At 36.4% G+C, this 24,726-nt stretch overlaps 1 protein-coding gene across 7 annotated transcripts in view; it reads right to left on the bottom strand.

Moving 5' to 3' along the window:
* Positions 1 to 24,726, bottom strand: part of Bltp1 (bridge-like lipid transfer protein family member 1) — a 181,565-nt gene that overhangs the window by 126,744 nt on the left and 30,095 nt on the right. For all 7 annotated transcript variants that reach the window (XM_060378234.1, XM_060378239.1, XM_060378238.1 and 4 more), the window contains exons 15-22: positions 23,841 to 23,958; positions 17,545 to 17,700; positions 16,779 to 16,876; positions 15,312 to 15,490; positions 15,057 to 15,163; positions 13,927 to 14,135; positions 9,958 to 10,185; positions 9,099 to 9,236 (exon numbers count right to left, since the gene is read on the bottom strand). In XM_060378234.1, coding sequence (XP_060234217.1) covers positions 9,099 to 9,236; positions 9,958 to 10,185; positions 13,927 to 14,135; positions 15,057 to 15,163; positions 15,312 to 15,490; positions 16,779 to 16,876; positions 17,545 to 17,700; positions 23,841 to 23,958 — 1,233 coding nt within the window. The remainder of the gene's footprint in view (positions 1 to 9,098; positions 9,237 to 9,957; positions 10,186 to 13,926; positions 14,136 to 15,056; positions 15,164 to 15,311; positions 15,491 to 16,778; positions 16,877 to 17,544; positions 17,701 to 23,840; positions 23,959 to 24,726) is intronic.

Below are 24,726 nucleotides of genomic sequence, written 5' to 3'. Positions count from 1 at the left end.
TCCCTGTCCCTCTCCAAGTCCAATGACAAAAGTGGTCCTCCTCCCCTTCCATCTGAATCTAGCATATCAGGTCTCATCAGAACTGGCTGCACTGTCCTCCTCTGTGTGGCCTGCAAGGCTGTTTCCCCACAGGGGGAGGTGATCAAAGAGTCAGCCACTGAGTTCATGTCAGAGGCAGTCCCTGTTCCCATTACTAGGGAACCCACTTGAATACTGGGCTGCCATGGCCTACATCTGAGCAGGGGTTCTAGGTTATATACAGGAACAGTTCTTGGTTGGAGTATCAGTCTCAGAAAAGACCCCTGGGACCACATTTTTGGTTCTGTTGTTCTCCTTGTAGAGCTCCTGTCCTCTCCAGGTCTTACTATCTTCCCCTTCTTTCATAGGATTTCCTGCACTCTGCCCAAAGTCTGGCTATGAGTCTCAGCATCTGTTTTGATACACTGCCAGGTAGAGTCTTTCAGGGGCCCTCTGTGGTAGGCTCCTGTCTTGTTTCCTGTTTTCTCCTTCTTCCAATGTCCATCCTGTTTTTCTTTCTGAGTGAGGATTGATCATCTTACACAGGGTTCTCCTTCTTGCTTAGCTTCTTTAGGTGTACTGATTTTAGTATATTTATCCTATATTATATGTCTAATATTCACTTATAAGTGAATATATACTGTGTATGTCTTTCTGCTTCTGGGATTCCTCACTCAGGATGATCTTTTCTAGATCCATCCATTTGCCTGAAGATTTCATTATTTCCTTGTTTTTAATTGCTAAATAATATTCCATTGTGTAAATGTACAACAATTTCTGTATCCATTCCTCAGTAGAGGGACATCTGGGTTGTTTCCAGGTTCTGGCTATTACAAATACAGCTGCTACAAACATGGTTGAGTAAATGTCCTTATTGTGTACTTGAGCTTCTTTTGTATATATGACTAGGAGTGGTATATATCTTGAGGACACGCTACTCCTAATTGTCTTGAGAAAGCGCCAGATTGATTTCCAACATGGTTGACCAAGTTTATATTTCCATCAGCAATGGAGGAGGGTTCCCTTTCTCCACATCCTTTCCAGCATGCACTGTCACTTGAGTTTTTTATCTTAGCCATTCTGATGGGTGTAAGGTGAAATCTCAGGGTTGTTTTGATTTGCATTTCCCTGATGACTAAAGATGTTGAGCATTTCTTTAAATGTTTCTCTGCCATTCGATATTCCTCTATAGAGAATTCTCTGTTTAGCTCTGTACCCCATTTTTAAATAGGATTACTTATTTTGTTGCTGTTTAACTTCTTGAGTTCTTTATATATTCTGGATATTAGTCCTCTGTCAGATATAGGGTTGGAGAAGATCCTTTCCCACTCTGTAGGCTGTCATTTTGTTCTGATAAAGAAAGTGTCTTTTGCTTTACAGAAGCTTTTCAGTTTCATGAGGTCCCATTTATTGATTGTTGCTCTTAGAGCCTGTGCTATTGGTGTTCTGTTCAGGAAGTTGTCTCCTGTGCCAATGAGGTCAAGGCTCTTCCCCACTTTTTCTTCTAACAGATTTAGTGTGTCTGGTTTTATGTTGAGGTCTTTGATCCACTTGGACTTTAGTTTTTGTGCAGGGTGATAAATATGGATCTATTTGCATTTTTCTACATGTAGACATCCAGTTAGACCAGCAGCATTTAAGATATTGTTTTGTTTTTTCATTGTATAGTTTTGGCTTCTTTGTCAAAAATCAAGTATCTGTAGGTGTATGGGTTTATTTCTGGGTCTTCTATTTGATTCCAGTGATTCACCTGTCTGTTTCAATGCCAGTACCATGCAGTTTTTATATTCTTTCCTCCAGACCCTATTACATGCTACCAAAGCACTACATAGATCTCCTCTTAGTACCTTTTATAGTTGAAATTACTTATTTTCATTTCAATTTTCTCCCTATTTTTTTTCTTCAGTGAAATCATTTGTGTAAGGATTATTGCTGTTTTGTTCACCATGAATCTCACTTTACCTAACAATATAACATAAAAGTGGAAGTTACTAACTAGCTAGGCAGATTTCTTGTTATGGCCTTCAATATAATAATCAATATACATTAAGATAGTTCACAGATATTTAGTAAGCTATTATTACTATAGTCTTTCTTTTGGTATATGTGTATAGGTCCTATGTCATGAAGTTAGTGTCCCTGCCTGGCAATATATTTATGAAAATATACTTTTGAAAACATTTTTTAAAAGATAAGGACTAAATCTGTAAGAGCTTTTTTTCTAAAGGGTATTTCAAATTTATAGCTTTAATAACTCTAGAAGCTCTTCTGCTACAATTTTAATTTTATATTAACTGTGTAACTTTTTATATAAAACTTTACCTATTCTCTATGTCTTAATTTGTTTTATCAGAACAAATCCAGAAAATAATCAATAAATGTTTGTTTTGGAAAAAAACTTCAGAATTTTCAACTTATCTGACTGATCAAAATAAGTACTATATTTTGAATGTTATGCTTTGCATCATACTGTATCAAGTTAAATCCTAACTCCTAAAACAAAACAAAATAAAAAGGTCACAGCCCTGAAACCTATGAATATGACATTTTGAAAACACAACTTTTACGGCTATAATCACCTTGGGATGAGGTTGTGCTAAATTAGAATGGACCCTAATATGACCAGTGGTCATATAGGAAGAGAAATTAGGACTAAAAGTAGACAGGAAAGATGTCACTGAAATCTGAGGCAGTAATCTGAGCAGTGCATCTGCAAACTCAGAAATGTGAAGGACTACTGAAAACTCCCAGCAACTGAGAAGAGCCAGGAAGTGTCTTTGCCCAGGCTGCAGTGATAGCAGCACTATGAGCATCCTACCTCTCTGTGTGCACCAGAACTGTCAGAGGACAAATGTTTGTTATTTTAGACAACCCAGTCTGTGCACTTTATTAGAACAGCTTTAGGCTACACAGATCAGAAATGACAATGAAGTTAAAAGGTCTGTTGTACACAGCAACCAATACTTCACTTCAGATCCTTTACTTTAAAGCATGGAGTTAAGAGTAATGCTACCAAGAGTAATAATGGCAGGCAGAATGGCTACTCAGTGACCTTCGGGAGGAGTCACATTGTGAAGCTTCCTATCACAAAAGCACAATAAAGCGTCTAGACAAATGAACAAAAGCTTTCTTACTCTAATAGGATGTAAGCAAGGTAATGTGAGCAATGTAAGCAAATTCCAGGAGTATGCAAACAGCACCCTTGTCTTTGGAAAGAAATATGAAATTCAAATAATCTAGAAAACAAAACACCAACAGGAATTTTATAAATGCCTTTGCATCTCCTTCCCATGAATTATTTTTCTAATTCTCAATTATATTTTAAAATTTCATCTCCCTATACACTCATATATACCTCAGTAATTTGGGTTAATGTAATACTTCATAATGAGCTAAAAAAAAATTTTAAATCTAATAAAGCCTTTTGTGAATGAAGTTGATAATCTGAAAAAACTAGAAATTTATCTAAGATTCTTAGAATTCACTCATAAAAAAATTCCCTTTATTAATATCCTCAAGGCAAAATAAACAAATAAAACCAAGATGGCTTTCCTTTCCTTTTTCCTTTCCCCTTTCCTTTCCTTTCCACAAACACATAACCCAGAGTACAAACCAACTGTAGCAACCCACTGATCACAGAAAAGAGGGTTAAAGTTCATTTCAAATTCTATGACAAGTTAAAGCTTTATGCAAATGAGGTTTCTATGATGACAGTTATGTCTCTTCCTTTTAGTGTTGTGAATCTACATGTGATAAAATGATGCTGAACTATGAACACACACTATACATATCAATGTACTGTCTGAAACTGAACCTTAATTATGTAAAATTCTTATACTATAAAAGAATTTGTGTGGAGGGGTATATGATGAGCCCCTCCCTAAAGAAGGAGGTGTTACTCCTAAAGATCTGTAATTATTTCAAACTGAAAGTTTAAAAAAGTGATGTGATCTGATAGACTAAGATCAGAAGGAAGGAGAGGACCTCCCCTATCAGTGGACTTGGGGAGGGGCATGCGTGAAGAAGGGGGAGGGAGGATGGGACCGGGAGGGGAGGAGGGAGGGCCTTAAGGGGGGATACAAAGTGAATAAACTGTAATTAATAAAAATAAATTTAAAAAAAAAGTAAAACACATTTTATGACAAAAATAAAAACACTGTCTAGCAGCTATTAAGTACTGATTTTTCAATAATTATGATCTCAGCTATATCAAATATACAAACATAATAAATAAAATACAAATAAGTGGAAACCTAGTGAGTGTAAAGGAAACTTCCTGGAATCTATGAGGGTGACAATAGTGAGGTTGTCTAGTACTGACAGACATGGCGTCTGAACTGGCCATCCTTTATAGTCAGGCAAGGCTTCCAGTGATGGGACTGGGTTACATTCAGTTCAATTGTTGGCTAACACAGTCCCATGGAGATCCCTAAACAACACAGGCTGATGCTAGGACAGAAGGTCACTCTCTGAAACCTGACAGCAGGGGCTTCATTGATGAAGAAAACATCCACAGTTTACTGAATATGGAGAAGTAGAGCTGGTGCAGGCTTCACTTCTACGTTCTGGTTTCTTTGGCACAAAAAGGGACTCTATATCCTATGGAAACAGAAACTTGGACATCAACTCAACTACAAAACCTTCCATCTACAATCTGTCCTGCCTGTAAGAGGTGCTGGGGTAATGGTGGCACAGAACTTGGGGGAATGGCCAACCAATGTTTGGTTTAACTTGAGGCCTATGCCATGAGAAAGAACTCATGTCCTACACTGCCTTGATTGCTAGGACCCAGATACTATATACTGTATAGCTCAGAGACCTAGGGTATAACCAAGTACAACTGGGAAAAAAAAAATCAATGAAATGATTACTAATGATATTCTGGCCCAGTCGTCATCTGAGAGGCTTCCTCCAGAAGCAGATGGGAGCAGGTACAGAGACTCACAGCCAGACGTTGTGCAGACAGAAATTCTAAATTGAAAATCTCTTTTGGGTCTCTCCCCTTAGAGATAAGGAATCCTTCCTTGGAAGAGGCGGAGGAAAGATTGTAGGAATCAGAGTGGATGGAGGACACCAAATCAACAAAGAAGGGCTCCCAGGCGCTCTCAGAGATTGAACTGGCAAGCACAGGGGCTGTACCAAGTCGTGTGTGTGTGTGTGTGTGTGTGTGTGTGTGTGTGTCTGTATAATGGCTGTTAGGTTGGTGTTTGTATGGGACTCCTAACTATAGGAGCAAGCGTTTCTGATTTCTTTGCCTGCTCTTGGAAATTCTCTTCTTCCTTTTGGGTTTCCCTGTCCAGCTTCTATAAGATGACTTTTGCCCAGTTTTGCTCTATCTTGTAACACCCTATTTGGCTACTGTCTCTTGGAGGACCCACCTCTAGGTGAGGGGATGGGAGAGGACTGAGGGAGGGAAAACTGTGGTTGCAATGTATTGTATGAAAAAAGAATCTAATTTCAATAAAATTTTTAAAAATAAAACAATTAAAATTAAAAACAAACCCAAAAAACTGATGAGTACTCCAAGATGGCGGCAACCAGTGCACACTGTTTCTGAAGGGCAGAGGATCCGAAACTCCAAACTGGTGAGTGAATGGGCAGCTGAAGCCAGGGCACGGACTTTGAGGCTTCCAGGTGAGAGGGGACAAGCTCTGAGCTTACCTCCTATGCCTGCAAGGGAGTTGGCTGGCTCTCTGCACTTCCAACAGAGGCCTGCTAATGAATGCCTGCGGGCCCTCTGAGCTTTCCACACAAGCCTGCCAGTGAGTGTTTCCACAAGAAGAGCCCCAGATCGGGGGTACCTCTCCATTAGCAGCCAGACATCGGATCCCTCCCACACACACCCCTGCTGTAAGCAACACAAGGATCTCTGGAACAATATTCACAACACTGAAGCCCCTGTTCTGTGGGTCTCCCGGTGGAGTCCAGCCAAACAATTCCTGGAGGAGAGATGTGTAGCCAAGACAGATTCGAGCTCTTGGAGCACAATACAGAGCCAAGCCTGTGAACCACTGAGCCATTCCGGGAACCTGCAGGCACACTGCACCTGTGAACAGTGCCTGCACCACAACCTGCGCTTGCGCGCCTCCCTGACACTTCACCCTTCCAGGCAGGCACATTTCCACACACACTCCTGCACTTGCACACTTGCGTCTGGAACCTTTCCTCCCTTAGCTGCATCTGCAACATCAACACCCACTCTCAAAGCGGTGAGCCGCTTTCATCTTCCTGCGGAATACTCCGTACTCAGGAGAGAGATGGACCCAGTCTGCAGTACAGGCTCCAGGAACAAACAGCAAAGGCTACTGACCGTCAGAGGCTAGAGGCCGGTGTGAAAACACATCCAACAAAAATCAGGATGTCATGGCTTCACCAGCAACCCCAAAAATCAATGGATATTATAATTCATCATAAACACAGGAAAATGATATTAAATCTATGCTTATCAAGTTATTAGAAGCACATAAAGAGGAAACAAAAAAAAAACTCTCAAAGAAATACAGGCAAATATAGCCACACAAATAGAGGTAAATAAAAGGGATATGAATAAAAAAATAGAGGCCATCATGAAAAGACAGGAATCCACATTCAAACAGATGAAGGAAATGAACAAAACATGAAAACAGAATAATTAAGAAACACAAACAGGGGAAACCATGGAGCTGGAGTATTTAGAGAAGAGATCAGGAACCATGAAGGTAAGCATTACCAGCAGAATACAAGAGATGGAAGACAGAATCCCAGGAGCTGGAGATACAATTGCAGAAATCAATACATCTCTCAAAGAAAGTAAAGAGCTGGAAAAACGATTTTTAAGCAAATGGACCCAGAAAAAAAACTGTAGTAGCTATCTTAATATCTAACAAAATAGATGTTCAGCCAAAATTAATCCAAAAAGATGATGAGGGAAACTTCATTCTCATCAAAGAAAAAATCCACCAAGAGGACATTACAATCCTGAACATCTATCCTCCGAATACAAGAGCACCTGCATTCAAAAATGAAACATTATTAAAACTTAAATCACACATTAATCCCATCATCTTAACAGTGGGAGATTTCAACATTCAACTCTCACCAAGGGACAGATCATTGAGACAGGAGTTAAAAGGGGAAATAATGACACTTACAAATGTCCTAACTCAAATGGACCTAATAAATACCAATAGAACTTTTCACCCAAACTCAAAAGAATATACCTTCTCAACACCCCAAAGAACCATCTCCAAAATTGACACATTGTCGGCAACAAAGCAAACCTCAACAGATACAAGAAGACTGAAATAGTCCCCTGCATCCTATCAAGCTGCCGTGGCCTAAAACTAGGCCTCAAGAACAACAGAAATAACAAAAAGCCTACACATGCATGGAAACTAAACAACTTTCTACTCAATGACAGCTGGATCTAGAAGAAATAAAAAAAGAATTAAAGACTTCTTAAAATTCAATAAAAATGAAGGCACAACTTACCCAAACTTATGGGACACAGTGAAAGCAGTGCTAAGAGGAAAGTTCACAGCACTAAGTGCCTTCAAGGAGGACAATGCAATCAGTGCTGATAAGACCTGATAGGCTAGGGTAAGACTGAAGGGAAGGAGACAGGAGCTCCCCATGGAGAGCAACAGAACCAAGAAATCTGGGCCCAGGGGTCTTTCCCACAAGGACCATGCATGGAGATAAACTAGAACCCCGGCTCAGATGTCGCCCATGGCTCCTCAATGTCTAAGTGGGCTCCCTAGTAAGGGGAATTGGGGCTGTCTCTGACATGAACTCGGTGGCTGGCTTTTTGCACACCTCCTCCTGAGGAGGGAGCAGCCCTATCAGGCAACAGAGGAAGACAATGCAGCCAGTCCTGAAGAAACCTGATAGGCTAGGGTCAGATGGAAGGGGAGGAGGACCTGCCCTATCAGTGGACTTAGAGAGGGGCATGAGAGGAGGTGAAGGAGGGAGGGTGGGACTGGGAGGGAATGAGGGAAGGGGCTACAGCTGGAATACGAAGTGAATAAACTATAATTAATAGTTAAAAAAAATTAAAAAAAGGAGACGAAGACCTCCCCTATTAGTGGAATAGGAGAGAGGCACAGGGAAAGAAGAGGGAGGGAGGGTGGGACTGAGAGAAGATGAAGAAAGGGGCCACCACCAGAATATAAATTGAATAAATTGTGATAAATGATAGTAATAAAAAAGAAAAATAAATAAAATAAAATACATTTTTAAAGAAAGAAAGAAATAAAATCATTAAAACAACCATTAGCCATGGTTGTTGGCTCATGCCTAGAATCCCAGCTGAGAGAATCAAGCTGAGAGGCAGATTAAAAGTTCAGAGCAAACCTGAAAATTTATTAGCGAGACACTAGTTCAAAAAAATAAAAAGCCTACAAATAAAAATATCATCAGCTGTGGTTCAAACAAAATGTGAAAACTGCTGTTCTTTTTTAAATAAAGTGATAAGTTACTCATATTTCATTGCAAGGGATCATCTATGGATGGATTGGAGATGTGCCTTTTTATTTTCACTTATATACATTTTTTGCCTTACATTAAATTCCATTTACATTTTGACAGAGCATAATGATACAGTAAGAAGTACCAATAAAAGCTATTTGACATTTAAAAAATAATTATAGGGACAATCTATCCAGAATTAAAATAAATCCTCATTTGGTTAGTGTCACTAGTTCTCTTCCAAAAGAGTCTGAAAAGGTATGGTGAAGAAATTTTCAAGATATTGTGTTAAGTATAAGAATTAAATCATTTATCATGTGTGTTTTATGGTACTGGTTAATAGAAATCATTTCCTGTCTATAAACATCAAAAAGTCATGAACTATTTCATTCCATTTCTAAAAGCAAAAAAAGTGAAACGTAATTAGGATCACATAAATAACAACTAGTACAAAGAAAAAAAAAGATTAACTCTACAAAAACTATTGTATGTCTACATACTTATAAAACATCGCTACAATGAAATTAAAAATCTAAATTTAAAAAGAACCATATATGGAAGCTAATACTGTTTTGATCCTGTGAGTATTAATTATAAATGTCTTTATTCTTTGTCATATGTCACTTAAACATTACCTGATAATTATCACTGACAAACACATTCAGGGGTGACAGGACAAGCTGCAGCATGGTCTCCCTGAATCCTTTTTTCATTTCAAAACACAGTCTTTCCAAGAATGCTGTTGGACACTCAGGACCATCAGTAGTTCCATGCTAGAGTTAAACAAAACATCACCATCAAAACACAAAGTCAGAAATAATATTTGTCATGATTAAGATTTTGATTCTTCAAAGGGAATACCAGTGCATACTGACCAAACTAATTATTGTGTCCCCTTTTTAACAACGTGAAAAGTCGTGGTGACTTCCACTGTGCAATGGTGGAGTCGATCTGCAATACAATGTTCCAGGGTCACCTCTTCCTGGAGGGATCTGAAGGCCTTGGCTTCTTGTGAAAATATGCCAGGCCAGGTCAGCCTCAACAGGCTCAACAAGCTTCACATGAAGCACACCAAACTAAATCCAAACCTTCAACACAATTCAACCTCCAAGGTCAAGCCTGGACAATTTTTTGCGGGAGGGAGGGAGAGAAGATGCATGCTATGCAGCAAGAATGCACCAAATTGGTTTGTGGCCTCATGATAAAAGCTAAGAAAATGGGAAGTTCTAGAACAGCCACTAGGTTACTGCATCATAGCAAAATGTTCCTAAAGTTACACAGCACAAGGAATAAGCTTAAATGAAAACAACTAAAAGAAGTAAAGTCCTTGATGACCAAATAGTTATATAATGAAGAAAAATGTACAGAGATAACTTCAGAAGCTCTTGAATTTAGGTTTTTCTTACATGGGTATACCAAAGCACAAATATACAGCTTTCTGTGCTAGACAGATATCACAATATATACCAGATCATTTTGATATTACACACTTACCACAGGAAGACGCCCATGAACTTTATACAAATTAACAAGTACAGTAATATCCCAGGGACGCAAGGAAAGTGGATGAACTGATTTAGCTGAACTTTCATTTTCCTTTTTGTCATTGTCCATTGCAACAGCGGTCCACCCAGAACTAGAGGATGTTGACAGTGACAAAACAGGGCTTGAAATGACCTCTTCAAAATCCATATACATGTCATCTTCTCCAAAGTAGTTTTCCTGTAAATATTTTAAACAATGTATCATCAATAAGAGACATGCCTGTCAGCCCTACATTTATACACTAGGCATCTCTCTAAACTGCTGTATTTAATTGAAAGTATCAGGTCTACTTACATCATATGAAAAAGTGTATTTCTCTTAGTAAGTAAATATTATCCATTAAAATATCCAAAACAATAAAGCTCCTAGACAATTTACAAAACATTTGGTGCTCAAAGATACCTCTGAAGGTATGAACGGCTCAATGGTTTTCGATCTCTGCTTCTCAGAGTTAGGGGACAATGCCACGGAAATGTTTTGAGCAAAGCAGGCCCAATCACTGAAAATTAATGTGGCTAAGTACAATTATCTAAATATATAATCATACATTTCAGTTGGAATATTTTTCAGAAATATCCAAAGTCTCTAATATCCAGCTTGTATTATTAATGAAATAAAATCATAATTTACTAACCATTATCAAATTTCTTTTTACATGGTTCATTGATTTTTATTTTATATACAAGTGTTTAAAGTACTGTTATTCTGATTCCCTTCCATTTGCAAATAAAATTTATTGTTTTAAGAAACAAATTTAGTTTAGTTATTAGATGAATTCAGATTTGAAAACACTTTTCAGTGCAACAAGAACTTTTGATACCACGTATATTATATCAAAATATAAAGTATCAACAGGACAAATTTTCAAAGTAGAAGTTATAAAATATGAATTTAAGCAATATGCTAATTTTCTGTATTTTTGTTTATTTTAGTCATATGTAAACAGTATTGTTGAGGTAGCACATAACGAAAAACTATAGGGACAAGGAAAGGAAAAGAAGCCCATCATCCTGAAGACTGGCTGAAACCTCTCACCAGCTGAGAGTCAAGAATGCCAGGACAACTATCATTTGCTATGAAGCTTATAGAAATATTTCAAATAACAATGTTAAAATAGCAGCACACTATGTTTGAGGCCTAAGTATACTGCCTTACTCACTTCCCATGTGCAAACCTGCAATTTTATAACCATTTCACAGCCAAGATTATAAACATCCTTCATGGTTTTGTTGTTTTTAATTTTTGTCACCTATGATTTTATCTTATCAGCTGAAATCAGATCTGGTGTCAGAAGCTACCTCATGGCCTCACTGATGTTCCTTAGTAGCTCCTTACGATGTAATTTTGGAAGCTACCTGTGATGGTGAACCCTTATTTCACCTTGATGAGGTTTATAAATAACATAGAAATAAACACCTTTGGGTCATCCATGAGGCAATTTCCAGGAAGTGTAACTAGGCACAAAAGACCCTGAATGTGGGTGACAGCACCCTATGGGCATCCAAGAATACCAACATTCATATCTTTGCTTCCTGACTAGATGTAATGTGTCAAAGGAAACTGTGGACTGTGCAGCTACTTTCTTAGGCATGACAAAGAGAAGCACTCATGAAACAGTGCTGGGATGACCTACAAAACCAAATAAGCAGGATACAGCTCATAGCTATGCCTGTGGTAATGGTAATGAGGCTACTAACATTCGATGGTGGAAGGGTAGCGGTTGTTACGAGACCCTCACCTAAGATCCTGCTCCAGATGCATGCAGCTCTGCAGGGTGCTACAGAATAGAGGACGGGGAAGGGTGACTAAGGGCGTGAATCTTTACTGGTGCAGCCTTTCGTAATTGAAAATGCTAGAGGCTAGTTCCCCAAGCTTCTATTAAGTAACCTCAGTAAGCCCACCGGTTCACCAAGCCAGAGCTCAATTCAATCATTTCTTTGGTCTGTTGGTGCCCTCTGTATCTGGAGTCATGTCTTCTCGGGAAAAGTCATGTAAGAAATTTCCATTTGACCAAGTATTCAATAATCAAACTTCTACAGTTGTAAAACTGACAAAGGAGGAAAAAGGCACTATAAAATTAGATCCACAAAACATTCTGCCACAGGAACTCTACTGCTACTGAAGAGAATCTTTCTTTAATCAGATACAGTTTACATCTAACAGAAAATTAAACAGGGAGCAGGTAGCAAAACAAGTTTCCAAACTGCTGAGAAAAAGCAGTTTCATAGAGTTCATATAACTGATATTGGAAAGCTGCTTTAATGATAAGCTAGACTGTTAAGTTACACAATCAAATCTGACAGGTTATTTTTACAAATAATTAATAAATTAGTAAGACTTGATGATGACTTGGAGAAGGCATTTTTAAAATGTGACCTGAATATAAAGAGTAAAAATATCTCTAGAAAACTGAGTCCTAAAATATTTTTCCAGAAACAGTCCCTGGAATATGTGAATAATCAAGCCACAGGCATTAACCTAGAAGTGCTATGCTACTATGCAGTTAAACAACATCAGTGAAAAAGTTATGCCAAAAGGAAGAAACACTGGATTTATTCTTCATTTCAAAACATGGTGTACATACACTTAAAACTTATTAATTTGTGTTACTCAGAGATAAATTAGTTTCCATTTGTAAAATATAGCTTAAAAGAAGTCTTAGCTAATTATGCCCAAATATGAGGTGGTACATCTGTTATATTAGTTATAATGTGTTATAATCTGTCCGTGGATCTGTCGCCTCAGTTTATTCCTTTATCATATATCCATCAGGCAACTATTACTAAGTGGACGTCTACATGTAAAAGAACACACATATATCCGTATCTATCACCTTGCACAAAGCTCAACTACAAACAAATTAAAGACCTCAACCTAAGGCCATATACCTGGAATCTAACAGAAGAGACACTGGGGAATAGGAGGGAACTCACTGACACAGGAAAAGACTTTCTGAGCAGGACACTGATAGCACTGACAGTACAGGCCCTAAGACCAATTACCAAATGGGACCAAATAAAACTGAACAGCTTATCTATGCAAAGGTCACAATCACTCAGACAAAGCAGCAGGTTACAGAATGGAATAAGGTCTTTATACCTCATCCCACTGAGGCTTAGTATTTAGATTTAAGGAAAAAAAAAACAAAACAGTAAAGCCGTAAATCCTAATTTAAAAATAGAGTACATAACAGAAAGTTCTCAAAGGGTGAAACATAAATGACTGAGAAACACTTTTAACGTCATTAAAACTATTTAAGATTTCATCTTCCCCCATACAGAATGACCAAGATCAATTAAACGACAATGACAGCTTAGGTTGGTGAGGCTCATCCATCACCAGTTGAAGTGAAACTTGTAGAGGCACTGAGGAAGTCAGCATGGAGTAGGAAAAAGCTCTACCTCACATTCCAACTATACTACTCTTGGGCATATTCCTAAGGGGCACAACAATCTACTACAGAGATACGTGTTCATTCGTGGACACTGTTGCTCTATTAATAATAGCTAAAAATTGGAAGTGCCTCTATATTCATAAAATGTTGAATGAATTTTTTAAATGTGATAAGTTTATACAACAGAAAGAGTATTCAGCTGTGTTTCATATATTTTTTGCTTTTTTGTTGTTGATACAAGTTCTGCTCATTTGTTTGATTATTTGTTGTTTTTTTTAGAAAAAGAAAAATATAAAGTTGGATTTGGAGGGAGGGGAGAAGGCTAGGAGGAGTTAGGGGAAGGGAAAACATGAAAAAAAAGTTTTCAATAACAATATCTGTTCATGGTGGGAGTGGAGTCCAGTTACACACATAATACCTCAACAACTATTTAAATCATCCAACTAGCTATTTCTTATGGCCATAATTTTCTATTATCCCTGCTTACATATTTTTAAAAATATATGTTTTTCTTAAAATAATACCTTTATACACAAAAAGGCATTTAACAGAGGTCCATAGAGTGTTATTTGTGAATCTGGGGACAATTCCATCTCTACATGAAGCTTATCAGGTGGAAGTTCTGAGGGATCAACAGGAGGTCGTGGTGAGGTAGATGGAGAAGAAACAACTCTCTCTGATGTTTTCTGGGCTGGCCTTAATACAGATAGCATTGTTTCTTCCATTTCTGACACTGGAATAAATTGATAGAGGTGAAAAGATTGGTATGCAAGAAAAAAAATGACTTTTAAGAAGTTCAAGGAAGTTATATGAAATTTCACTATGCCTATATAAAATTAAATAATAATAATATAGTATCTGTAATATTTGACAATAACAAACCTGAAGGAGCAATAAAGAAGAAAGCAAAGAATTTCACTGACATATAAAGAGAAATGCATACATCAGGATTCAGGAAAAGAAACAATGAAAAGTTCCTATTGCATGTAACACTGTAAATTCCTAGAGTAGAAATTCAGGTTACAATAGGCAACAACCATATCTACACATTAAATTAAAACTTACTTTCACATAAACAGCCATTTAAATATGTATGACGTTACTAAATACAGTTAAGTATGAATAACTATAACATAGTTATAGTTGAAATATAATTTGGAATATAACGTTGGAAAATACAAAGATAAAATCACCTAACTCTTGAATTCTTTTCCTGCACTCAGGTAAGCAGCAAATTATCTTTGATAATCTATAAATTACATGATAGTTGTGGAAGTGCATTAAAAAGTAACATTTCATTCAATAAGGTGCCATAAATACACCATCTAACACACTATATCTTGTAGTCCAGCTTTGCTGCTTTTACTTTGGTAAACCTTGGAGAAAATATATCTCTTTAACTCTAAAATAAGCATACTTATATTACCTATTACAGAGTGCTAATAAGAATTAAATGAGACAATATAAATAAGAAAACTGCTTGATTCAGAATGAATGCTTAATAAAAATTATCTAAAATTATTTTAAAATATTTAAAGGATACAAGTTCATAGGTATTTGAGAATACATATGTCAATTATTATCTTTTGTATCTTCAGTAAGTATCATTAAAACAGCAGCTGTTCAAAACTTGAATGATATTCAAAATACTTACATGACTGTTTAAGCTGTTCATCTGCTTTTTGTGGATAAATTGGATGCCAGGTATAATCAATGGTAAGCATGACACTTGGGACAGTCCAGCATTCAACCCAACCAGCCCTTCCAAATATAAACAACAACAAAAATCTGTTCAGACACTTAATCTTTAGTTGTATAAAAACACTAGTTGCAGATAAAGCTTATTATTTGAAATGAATTTCTCTACCTATAAGCACAAAATTCTCAGATCACTACGTTATACCCTTACTTTTCCTGAGTAATGTTGCGCCATTTTGGTTTAACGGTTTTCTGGCCACTCTGACACTCAGCAGGAATACCAGTTTCAGGAACCATTTTATTTGGGTGACAATTCTTTACCAACATAAATAATGAATATTTACTAGGGTGGCAATCTGGTAGAAATAAATGAAGATCAACATCTTCTCCCTAAAAAATAATTTATGATAAAAATCAGTACATAAATGTTAACACACTATCCACACTAAAGCCTATCTATACAATCTCGAAAACAAACTGAAAATTAAATGATGAATTTTAAATAGCATATTTGACACTGAAAAGTCAGATAAATAACTGGAGTAAGATTTTACAATTACTAAAAATTAAATTCTTATAGAAAAATACAGAACAGATACTATAGAAAGCAATGCATAGTTTCCAAAAAAACAATGACTATTTTTGATAACTGTTCATGGATATTACATGATACTCAATTAAGAAAATGAAAAGTTCTCTAATGTAGGACCAGGTAGAATGTGGTTTATAATTTCTTAACTTTTAAAACAGTTTAACCACTGGAACTTGTTTGGGTTTCACTTTTTCTTATGACTCCTCTATTCTCCCATTTCAATGCCTAGTTTCTGAGCAGATAACATAATAACGGAGGGTGGTTAAAAGAAGCCTACATCCTAAGCTACATCATCAGGGTTCAAAATCCAACTTGGCAACTCACTGTTTGAAATTTTATATAACCTGCTTCCCAGTTCTTATGCATCCTCCCTCCTATCTTCCCTTTTCAACAAGTCTATATAGCTCAGATTCTCTTCATTTTATCATCTTCCTGCCTCTGGGTCTTGAATACTAGAATTACAGGCATTCTGCCCAGATACATGGCAGTTTTCTAAGGTACAAATGCAGGTAAGTACATCAAAAGGCTTTTTAAGAACTAACTGAACTAAACTATGCATAAAGGTCTTAGAACAGTATCTGGTACATTTAAAAGGGGTTGTCATTACTGCTGTATTGACCACTGTAATTCAAATAGTATTGTGATTGGTAATGATTACCCATTCCTTAATATAAGATATGGTCACAAAATTTTGAACTGAAAAGTACATAATTGATGCCTTTTTAGATAAAGCAAAGAAAAGTATTATGGTTATTCACTGAATTTATGGTTTAACTAGGACTTAAATACAAGGAAGCACAAAATTTGTTTCTAGTATATTACAAGTGGAAGGGGCTTTAACAACAAGAAGAAAAACATTAGAGAGATCAGAAATGAATTCTAAAAAAAATAATTTTTAATTTTCTCAGGTCAATTTCTTGGGCTATTAACAAGGACAGAAGATGAACACTGACACTAAAGCTAGTGGTCACTGAAAGATGCTGCACTCTCAGGGTGGCAATGGGTGGACAGGAGCACACAGAAGCTCTAGGAAATCAAACTTACTAATGAACCTTTGGAATAAACAATACAACCAATTATACATACTCGTAAGGAGAATCTGGTATTGCATGTAGCTGGAACAAAGTCCGTAAAAGGCAAAGAAAAGTCAATGTTCAGGGTTTCCCCACAGGCTGCCAGATATACTATAAAAAGAAAAAAGCAAAGCTACCTTAATGTCAACAAAACTTAAATGGAAACTACACTAAATGTACAACTAAATAAGTGTAACTGTATGAAAATCTAAAGCCAATTCTGAAATAGCCTCAAAAGATAATATAGGAAAATAAATTCCAACTGTTGTAAGTGAAAGAAAAGAAAAGAGATTCATAGAAAAGCGCTCACATGAGATCCCCCTTTGCAAGGGCTTTACTAGATGTGGCCCTGAAGGACCTAACAGAGGAGAAACACCATGTGTAGCACTGGATAGGAATGGGCATGGGGATAATGTGAAGAGAAGAGCTTTCAATTCTAAGCACAAAGAGGGTTTCTGACTCACAAGTTTTTAGGGGGTAAGAAACCTTTGTGCCACTTACATAACTTAGCCTGATGTACCTACTAAGGAGGCAGGCACTAACAGGACATTAAATTTATCTTGTGGCTAGAAGGGAACTTAACTTTTTATTCAAAGGCCTGAGTCCTCATCACCACAGGCACCTATTAAATTTTTGTCTTACAGGACAGACTACAAAGGCATATCACCTGATTTCTAGGATAGAGAAAAGGGAAGTGGGGGAGGGAATCCACTCGCCTTCAACACTATTTTTACTGGCACAATTTAATAATAGAGTAGCCAAACTTCTACCATTCTTACCGTTTTCCTGTTGTTTAGTGGAACAGTCAATCCAGTTATGTTGATTGGCAGCCCAAATCATTTCAAATTGATGAAACATAATTTTAAAATTCCAAGTGTATGGAACAAATGAAAAAATGTCTGGAGCATTATCACTAGACCAGTCTTGAATTAGATCTAAAAATATCAGAGCAGAGAACAAAATACAAAATTAAGTGAACATGCACGTACATGTATGTGCACATGCAGGCACACACATGCATAGTCTAAGAAGTTACTCAAAAAATTATTTTGTAAATTAAAAAAAGAATCTTTATGCTTACACACTTATTTCTTTGAATCCAGTCATTAAGTTTATTTCTACCTATCAATTTTTTTTTATTTGGGAGGCATGAGGAGCTTGCTATTTTATAAGTGAAAAGTATCTCACTTTAATAAATTTTAACAATAAATACAGCTAAGCATAGTGGTGAACCCACTTAATCCCGGCACTCAGGAGGCAGACAGATCATCTCTGTCAGTTCCAGGCCAGCCAATGTGCACAGTAAACCCTGTCCTTAAAAAAAAAAAAGTATATATGCATATATGTGTGTATGTGTATATATATGTATGTATGCATATGTGTATATATATATACTTTATACACATATATACATATATACATGTTTTATACATATATATTTTATATACACGTGTATTTTATATAAACATATGTGTATATATATTTTACACATATATACATGTATGTGTTTGTAGATGAGAAGGGAAGGAGAGACAGAAAGAAAAAGAGGGAAAAAGAAAGAAGAAAGAAAGAAAGAAAGAAAGAAAGAAGAAGAAAACACCGATTTAAATGCAGATGAATGTTTTTCATGTTTGTTCATGAAATAAATATCTACTGAGGGCCTACTATATAGCAGTCTCTGTTCTAGATTCTGAGACTGTAATGAAATAGTGCCAGAGATTTAAAAAAAAAATGGGGTCATATTAAAAGACAACATATTTGCTTATTGTTATGTTTTGAGCTGTTGCTCTGTAAAGGTGTTTTATAAATTTTCATTATTACTATTATGTGTGATGTATGTGTCAGGCTAGGCATGCCACAGTGTACAAATGAGGACGATTTTTATGTAGTCAGTTTTCTCCTCTAACCTTTACATAGGTTACAGAGATCAAACTCAGATCACCAGACTTTATGCAGCAAGCACCTTTATGTGCTAAACCATCTCACTGGGCCCAAATTGCTGCTTTTAAATTTGTGTTCATACATTTAGTCTGTTTCTCTCTGGTATCTTAACTTTCTTTTAAACTTAAGGAGTAAAGGCTCTCTGTTGGATAACACTAGCTCTGGTGTTAAGTACTTTCTACAACTTTTTCTTTGGTCTTCCAATCATTTGTATGGTTTGTTTATACTCACCAATACCTTTGAGTAATAGTTCTATTCTTAGAGGTGTCAAATTCATCTTGTTTGTTTGATTTTTAGAGGCAGGGTTTCTCTGTGTAGCCTTGGCTGTCCTGGACTCGCTTTGTAGAACAGGCTGGCCTCGAACTCAGCGACCTGTCTACTTCTGCCTCCCTGAGTGCTAAGAAAGGCGTGCACCACCACACCTGGCTTCAAATTCATCTTTGTACACTCACAGTACATAGAAATCTTGGTGCTATGTATACAAAATTAGGTGAGTTTTTTTTTTTACTTTGACCTCAGACCATAGTAAGTTTAAGTTTTTTTTTTATTTTATTAGCGAAGTAATTTTGAAGTCGTAACTTAAATGTTATTACTTTCTCCTGTACAAAATAAGAAAAAATTTTCTATTAGGAGTACAATTTTTATTAGAAAAATTGAGATGATTTATGTGACATTTTAATAAATAAATCATACCTGAGGATACTCTACAGACATTAGAGATAAACTTAAATATTAAATGTCATTTTATTTTTTTAAAAGAGGATCTTCAGTGCCAGGGAGGGTTGGTAACCATGGGGAGCCTCCCTAGGAGGGGTCACAGAGGAGGACTGGGAGGAGCAGAGGGAAATGGCTGCGATCAAGCTGCAAACTGAATGAATGAATAGATAGATAGATGGGAAAATCTTTAAATTGAAAAATATGAAGTAACTTAGAAAGTAAATGTCTGAGTTCATTTAATAATCAGCTGCCATGTACATATAGCTGCCATCCACATATATTAAAGAGATAAAATCCTGACTTAATAAAATGGCAATCTTAACTGAAATTAATTTCATTAATAGGATATAAATAAATAAAATGAAAGGTCTATGACTATTAAGCTTTTCTATTAAAAGAAAAAATCAGTATATCAAACTTAGTTTAAATATACCTTTATTTCACTTAAAAATTAGTGTTACACTGTATTACAACTATGTTTACTGTTAAACACTCACACACACTTACTGTTTTATCTTCTAACAAAGGAGGTGATTATACCAAAACTACAAATACAAACATTCCATGTACAAGCTTCATAATGGCTGACCTACATGCAAACATCTCCACTTCATAATGGCTGACCTACATGCAAACACCCTCACTCTCAAACAGTATCTTCTTCCCCATTTCAATCAGGTAGACACTGTCCTCAAAACCAAAATTATTCAGGAAAAACATTTTAGAAGATGCTTAAATTTCACTTCTAAATGCCAGCCTATTGAAGAAGCCCGACTCTATTCCTTTTTCCAAGTTTTATTCCTTCAAAACTCATTCTTGAAGTAATCAATTTCACAATAAAATTTGTCATTTTCCAGGCTAACTTCCTCAATTTTCTCCGTAATAAACTCTTACAGTTTAGCATTCCTATTTAAACTACATATCCTGTCTGAAACTAATATAGTCATCTCTCCATAACCTTAATTTTAATCAACCATGGGTTGAAAATATTTTTATTTGTATATGAACTAAATATGCAGATGTTTCTCCTCATATACTGCAAGTATTTTTTTATGAACTATCTACACTGTGATAAGTATTTTAAGTAAACTGCAGATTAATGGCGATATACAGGATATACACTCTATGTGCCAGAACCATCATTTTATAGAAGGCATTGAGCATCTACAAACTTTCTATCTACCAAAGAACCAAAGACCTATGGAAATCATGGAATGGCTACACTGCCATTCATATCCTTTCTGCAGAAGGAAAACAACCACTGTTAATAGCAAGTGCTATAGAAAACACAAGGTCTATAGTCCAAACACTGATCTTAAATGTTTCCTCTACTTCTGCTCCAGTAAGTTTGTGCTTCAAGTTCCTAATTGTTAACTCAGAGACGATAAAGATAGTCTTGGTTATTTGAGTCATGTAAAGAAGATATAAATTAACATGCTTTATAAATGGCAAAATGTTATGTAAATCATACCTAATGTATTATACCAAACTCATATTATAAAGACCATGCCCACCATTAATAATCCTTCCTTGTTTTCTCTGAATGGCTTCAGAGGGTGATGATTTCCGATGTCCTCCAATCTTAGATGCGTGCTAACACCATAGTTCATTCTAGCTCAACATATATATTGTTTGTTAGTTTCATTTTCTGTCTAGTATGTCTGTCAATGTACTTGAGACTAATAAAGCAAAACAAGAATAAAAAAAGTGGTATGTCCATAGGTTCTCTGTGGGCAGAAATATATAGTCTTTGTTTTGAATTATAAGACTTGGACTGTCTAGTAGAAACATTTATCTTCCATATACTTGTACTGGTTAAAAGATAATGGTCTAATATTTCAGAAAGCAATGTAGTTTCTAAATAAGTTTCATTTGCTAATTTTTATTTTAACAAATCTTATGTAAGTTTTTCTTCAGAAGTAACTGAAATGGAGCAAATAGCTAATTTACACTTTATTAAATCTTAGGCTTTAAAACTTCATTTGAAATTTTATGATATCATCAAATAATATTGTCTCCACATCAGTTTCTACAATATCTTTACTGATAAAAATTTAAAAGTAGGGTAAAAAAATACTTTTTGCATACATAACAGACACTATTCAGTTTCCGCTACAAGAGATAATAACTTCAAACTGTTTAACAAAATCTCTATTCAACTGAGAGGCCAAATGAATCCAAGAAAGATGAAAATTAAATTCTTAATCAAAGCCCTATGATATCACCTACCACCTACCACCAAAGTGCTAGTAGGTCAAGGAAGATTGCTATAGCAAGTGATCTAGTGCACTAGCAGTCACAAGGCAAGAGGCAACTCTGTCTTAGAAAAGACTATGGTACAATAATCAAAGAAGTGATTGCAAAAAAAACATTTTTATTAACATCTGCATCAAGCACGTGTTGCACTTCAGTAGCACATTTTTCTTTACACCAAAAGCTGCTCACATTTACCAGATGGTCTTAAGAAATACTGTGATTAGAAAACTGAAGCACTGGGCTGGAGAGACGGCTTAACCATTAAAGGCTAGGCTCACAACCAAAAACAAAAGAAAAATTAAGTACTTTCTTTATGCTCTGATGCAACTGTGCAAGAAATTTAAAAATTATAAAGATAAAATTTGAAAATAAATCTAAAAAAACACAACAATAACTTACTTTATAACTAACTTGTTAGGTAATACCTTATAAATGTCTATCAGTTGTTATTAGAGCTTTGTATCATTTCATTATTCTTCCCCTAGCCCCCATTATAGTGATCTAAGCCAATCTAATTACTTCCACAAAAGACTTCAGTTCCCACATTTGTTTTATAGCTTTTACTCCTGGAGCTTCATATTTATAATAAAGCTCTGCCCCACATCCAAATCTCTAGAAAAATATTTCACTGTTGAAGAATAATGGGCATTCCCTCACACCAGCTGGAAAATTGCTTTCCTATGTATTCTACCAACAGAGAAAACAATTCAAGCACCGTGACCAAGGATATTAACTAAAAGCAAAATCACTATTAATTTCTAAGAGTCAGCCTTTCAGGAGAATTAGTAAATCTAAAAGGTACTCTACAAGTTACTACAATGCTGCCATGCCTTTCAGAATCAATATAAAATGGTAAAATGTGACAGTTATCTGACGGATGAGATAGGTGGTTCAAAACATTTTTTAAAGGAAATACAATGGAGTATTACTCAGCTGTTTAAAAAAAAATGTCATCATGAAATTTCCTGGCAAATGAATGCAAATAAAAAAAAATCATTCTGAGTGACATAACCCAAACTGAGAAAGACATGCATGGTATATACTCAGTTGTAATTGGATACTAACTATAAAGTAAAGGATAACCACGCTACAATCCACAGACCCAGAAAGGTTAAGGAACAAAGAGAACTTAAGGATCTTCCTAGGAAAGAGAAATAGAATAGATTTCATGGGTAGACTGATAGTGAATGGGGACAGGAAGAGATAGGATCAGGTGGGGGGGATGAAGAGAGAGAATATTGGGAGAGATGACTGAAATTGGAGGACACTTCAGGAGTGAGGTAAAAACCTAGTGCAATGGGAACTCCATGGAATCTACACTAGTGAAGACTCCTAGGAACGGGGGACATGGAACTTAAACCAACCATCTTCTGTAACCAGGTAAGTGGAGGTAAGTGTAACATTAAGTGGAGGGACTGGGACACCAACCAAGCTACAAAACCTCCAACCTACAGTTTACCTGGTTGCATGATGTGAAGCCTAACATAATAGTTATCAGAGATCCGAGAGACCTCATCCAGCAATGATAGGAGTGGCTGCAGAGTCCCACAGCCAAACATTAGGAGGACTAGGAGGACTCCCTAGTCCTACAGAGGATAGGGAGGAAGAATTAGAGGAGCCAGAAAGCATCAAGGATATCACAGAATATGGCTCACAGAATCGACTGACTGGGACTCATATGGGCTCACAGAAACCACGGAGCCTTTATGTTTATGAAGTTTGGTGTTTTGGTGGGATTCCTAACAGTATGCTGGGGGTGGGGTGGGGTCTCTCTGACTCTTTTGCCTGCCTTTGGGACCATTTACCTCCTACTAGGTTGCCTTATCCAGCTCTGATGTGAGAATATGCGCCTGGTTTTACTGTAGCTTTTTATGCTGCATTTGGCTGATGTCCCTGGAAAACCTGCTCTTTTCTGACAGAAGGTATAAGGAGTGTGAGGGGGATAGATCCAGGAAAAAGGGAAGTTGGGGGAAGAGACTGGGAGGAGGAGAGAGAGGGGAAACTACAGTTGGGATGTAATATATGAGAGAAGAATAAATAAAAAAAATTCATAAGGAAAAAGAATATATCATCACATCCCTATATTAAATATAAACATAAAACCTACAGAGTATAAATAAGCTCACCACAATAATCACTCTCTATATTTACCAGAAAATACCTGTAAAGAAGTGCTTCTGTGCAAAGATGAAGTGGTATGTGGCTTTATAAACCTCTAATTCACACTGCCACGTCTGTGGCATGTTCCAAATTCTAGGATAGCTGGCATTGATATGGAACTGCAAAACAAATGTTGAGAGCTTAAAAATATGACAATGCCAACAGCACCAGAAATGAAGTCACACATGCTAGTGAGTAATTAAAACTTATTTTCCCACTGAGTTGAACAGAAGGTGTCTTTGAGAATTTTCAAACTGTTGTAGCAAAAGATCATTGTCTCTAATCAATACCCAGATCTTTGAAATATTAAGCTTTGATGTGGCCAAACTTCTCTGAGAGCAAAGATCATTTTCTGGTTTCAGCAACACATCACATACCAACCTCTATAGCAGGTGGCAGCCCATGCCCCTAATTCCTCCTTTGTTAAAGGGAGGAGGGTAGAATACTGTGCATTTTGTCATACAACCTGACCTTGGCATTTCCACAGAGGAAAAGGCTGCCTGGCTGGGAACAGCACTGTTTCATATAGCCACATTAACCAGCAACCGCTTGAGAATTCTAACGAGTGCTGAACTGTAATGAATACTGAACTTGATGATTTTAATATTAGATTTTTACATAAAAATAGATTTTCTATAGTAATTTTATATTATTCATATACTGACTACATGTTTTATACTTATGAAGGCTCCAAGAAATAAGTTACTTTTTTTTTTCAACAATGATGACATCAACTTAACCCACACCAACAGAAAAGAATGCCCAGAAACTGAGGCTAAAACAACATACCTGACTGTTTATGAATGCCGTCACAGATAATTATAATAAATATGTATGTGGGGTTTTCATAAGCAAAAGGCAGTACAAACCACTGGGAATCTACCTCT

Source organism: Meriones unguiculatus, chromosome 2 (genome assembly GCF_030254825.1).
Source record: "Meriones unguiculatus strain TT.TT164.6M chromosome 2, Bangor_MerUng_6.1, whole genome shotgun sequence".
In the NCBI taxonomy this organism is placed as follows: domain Eukaryota; kingdom Metazoa; phylum Chordata; class Mammalia; order Rodentia; family Muridae; genus Meriones; species Meriones unguiculatus.
This window is presented reverse-complemented; position numbering and strand designations above follow the sequence as displayed.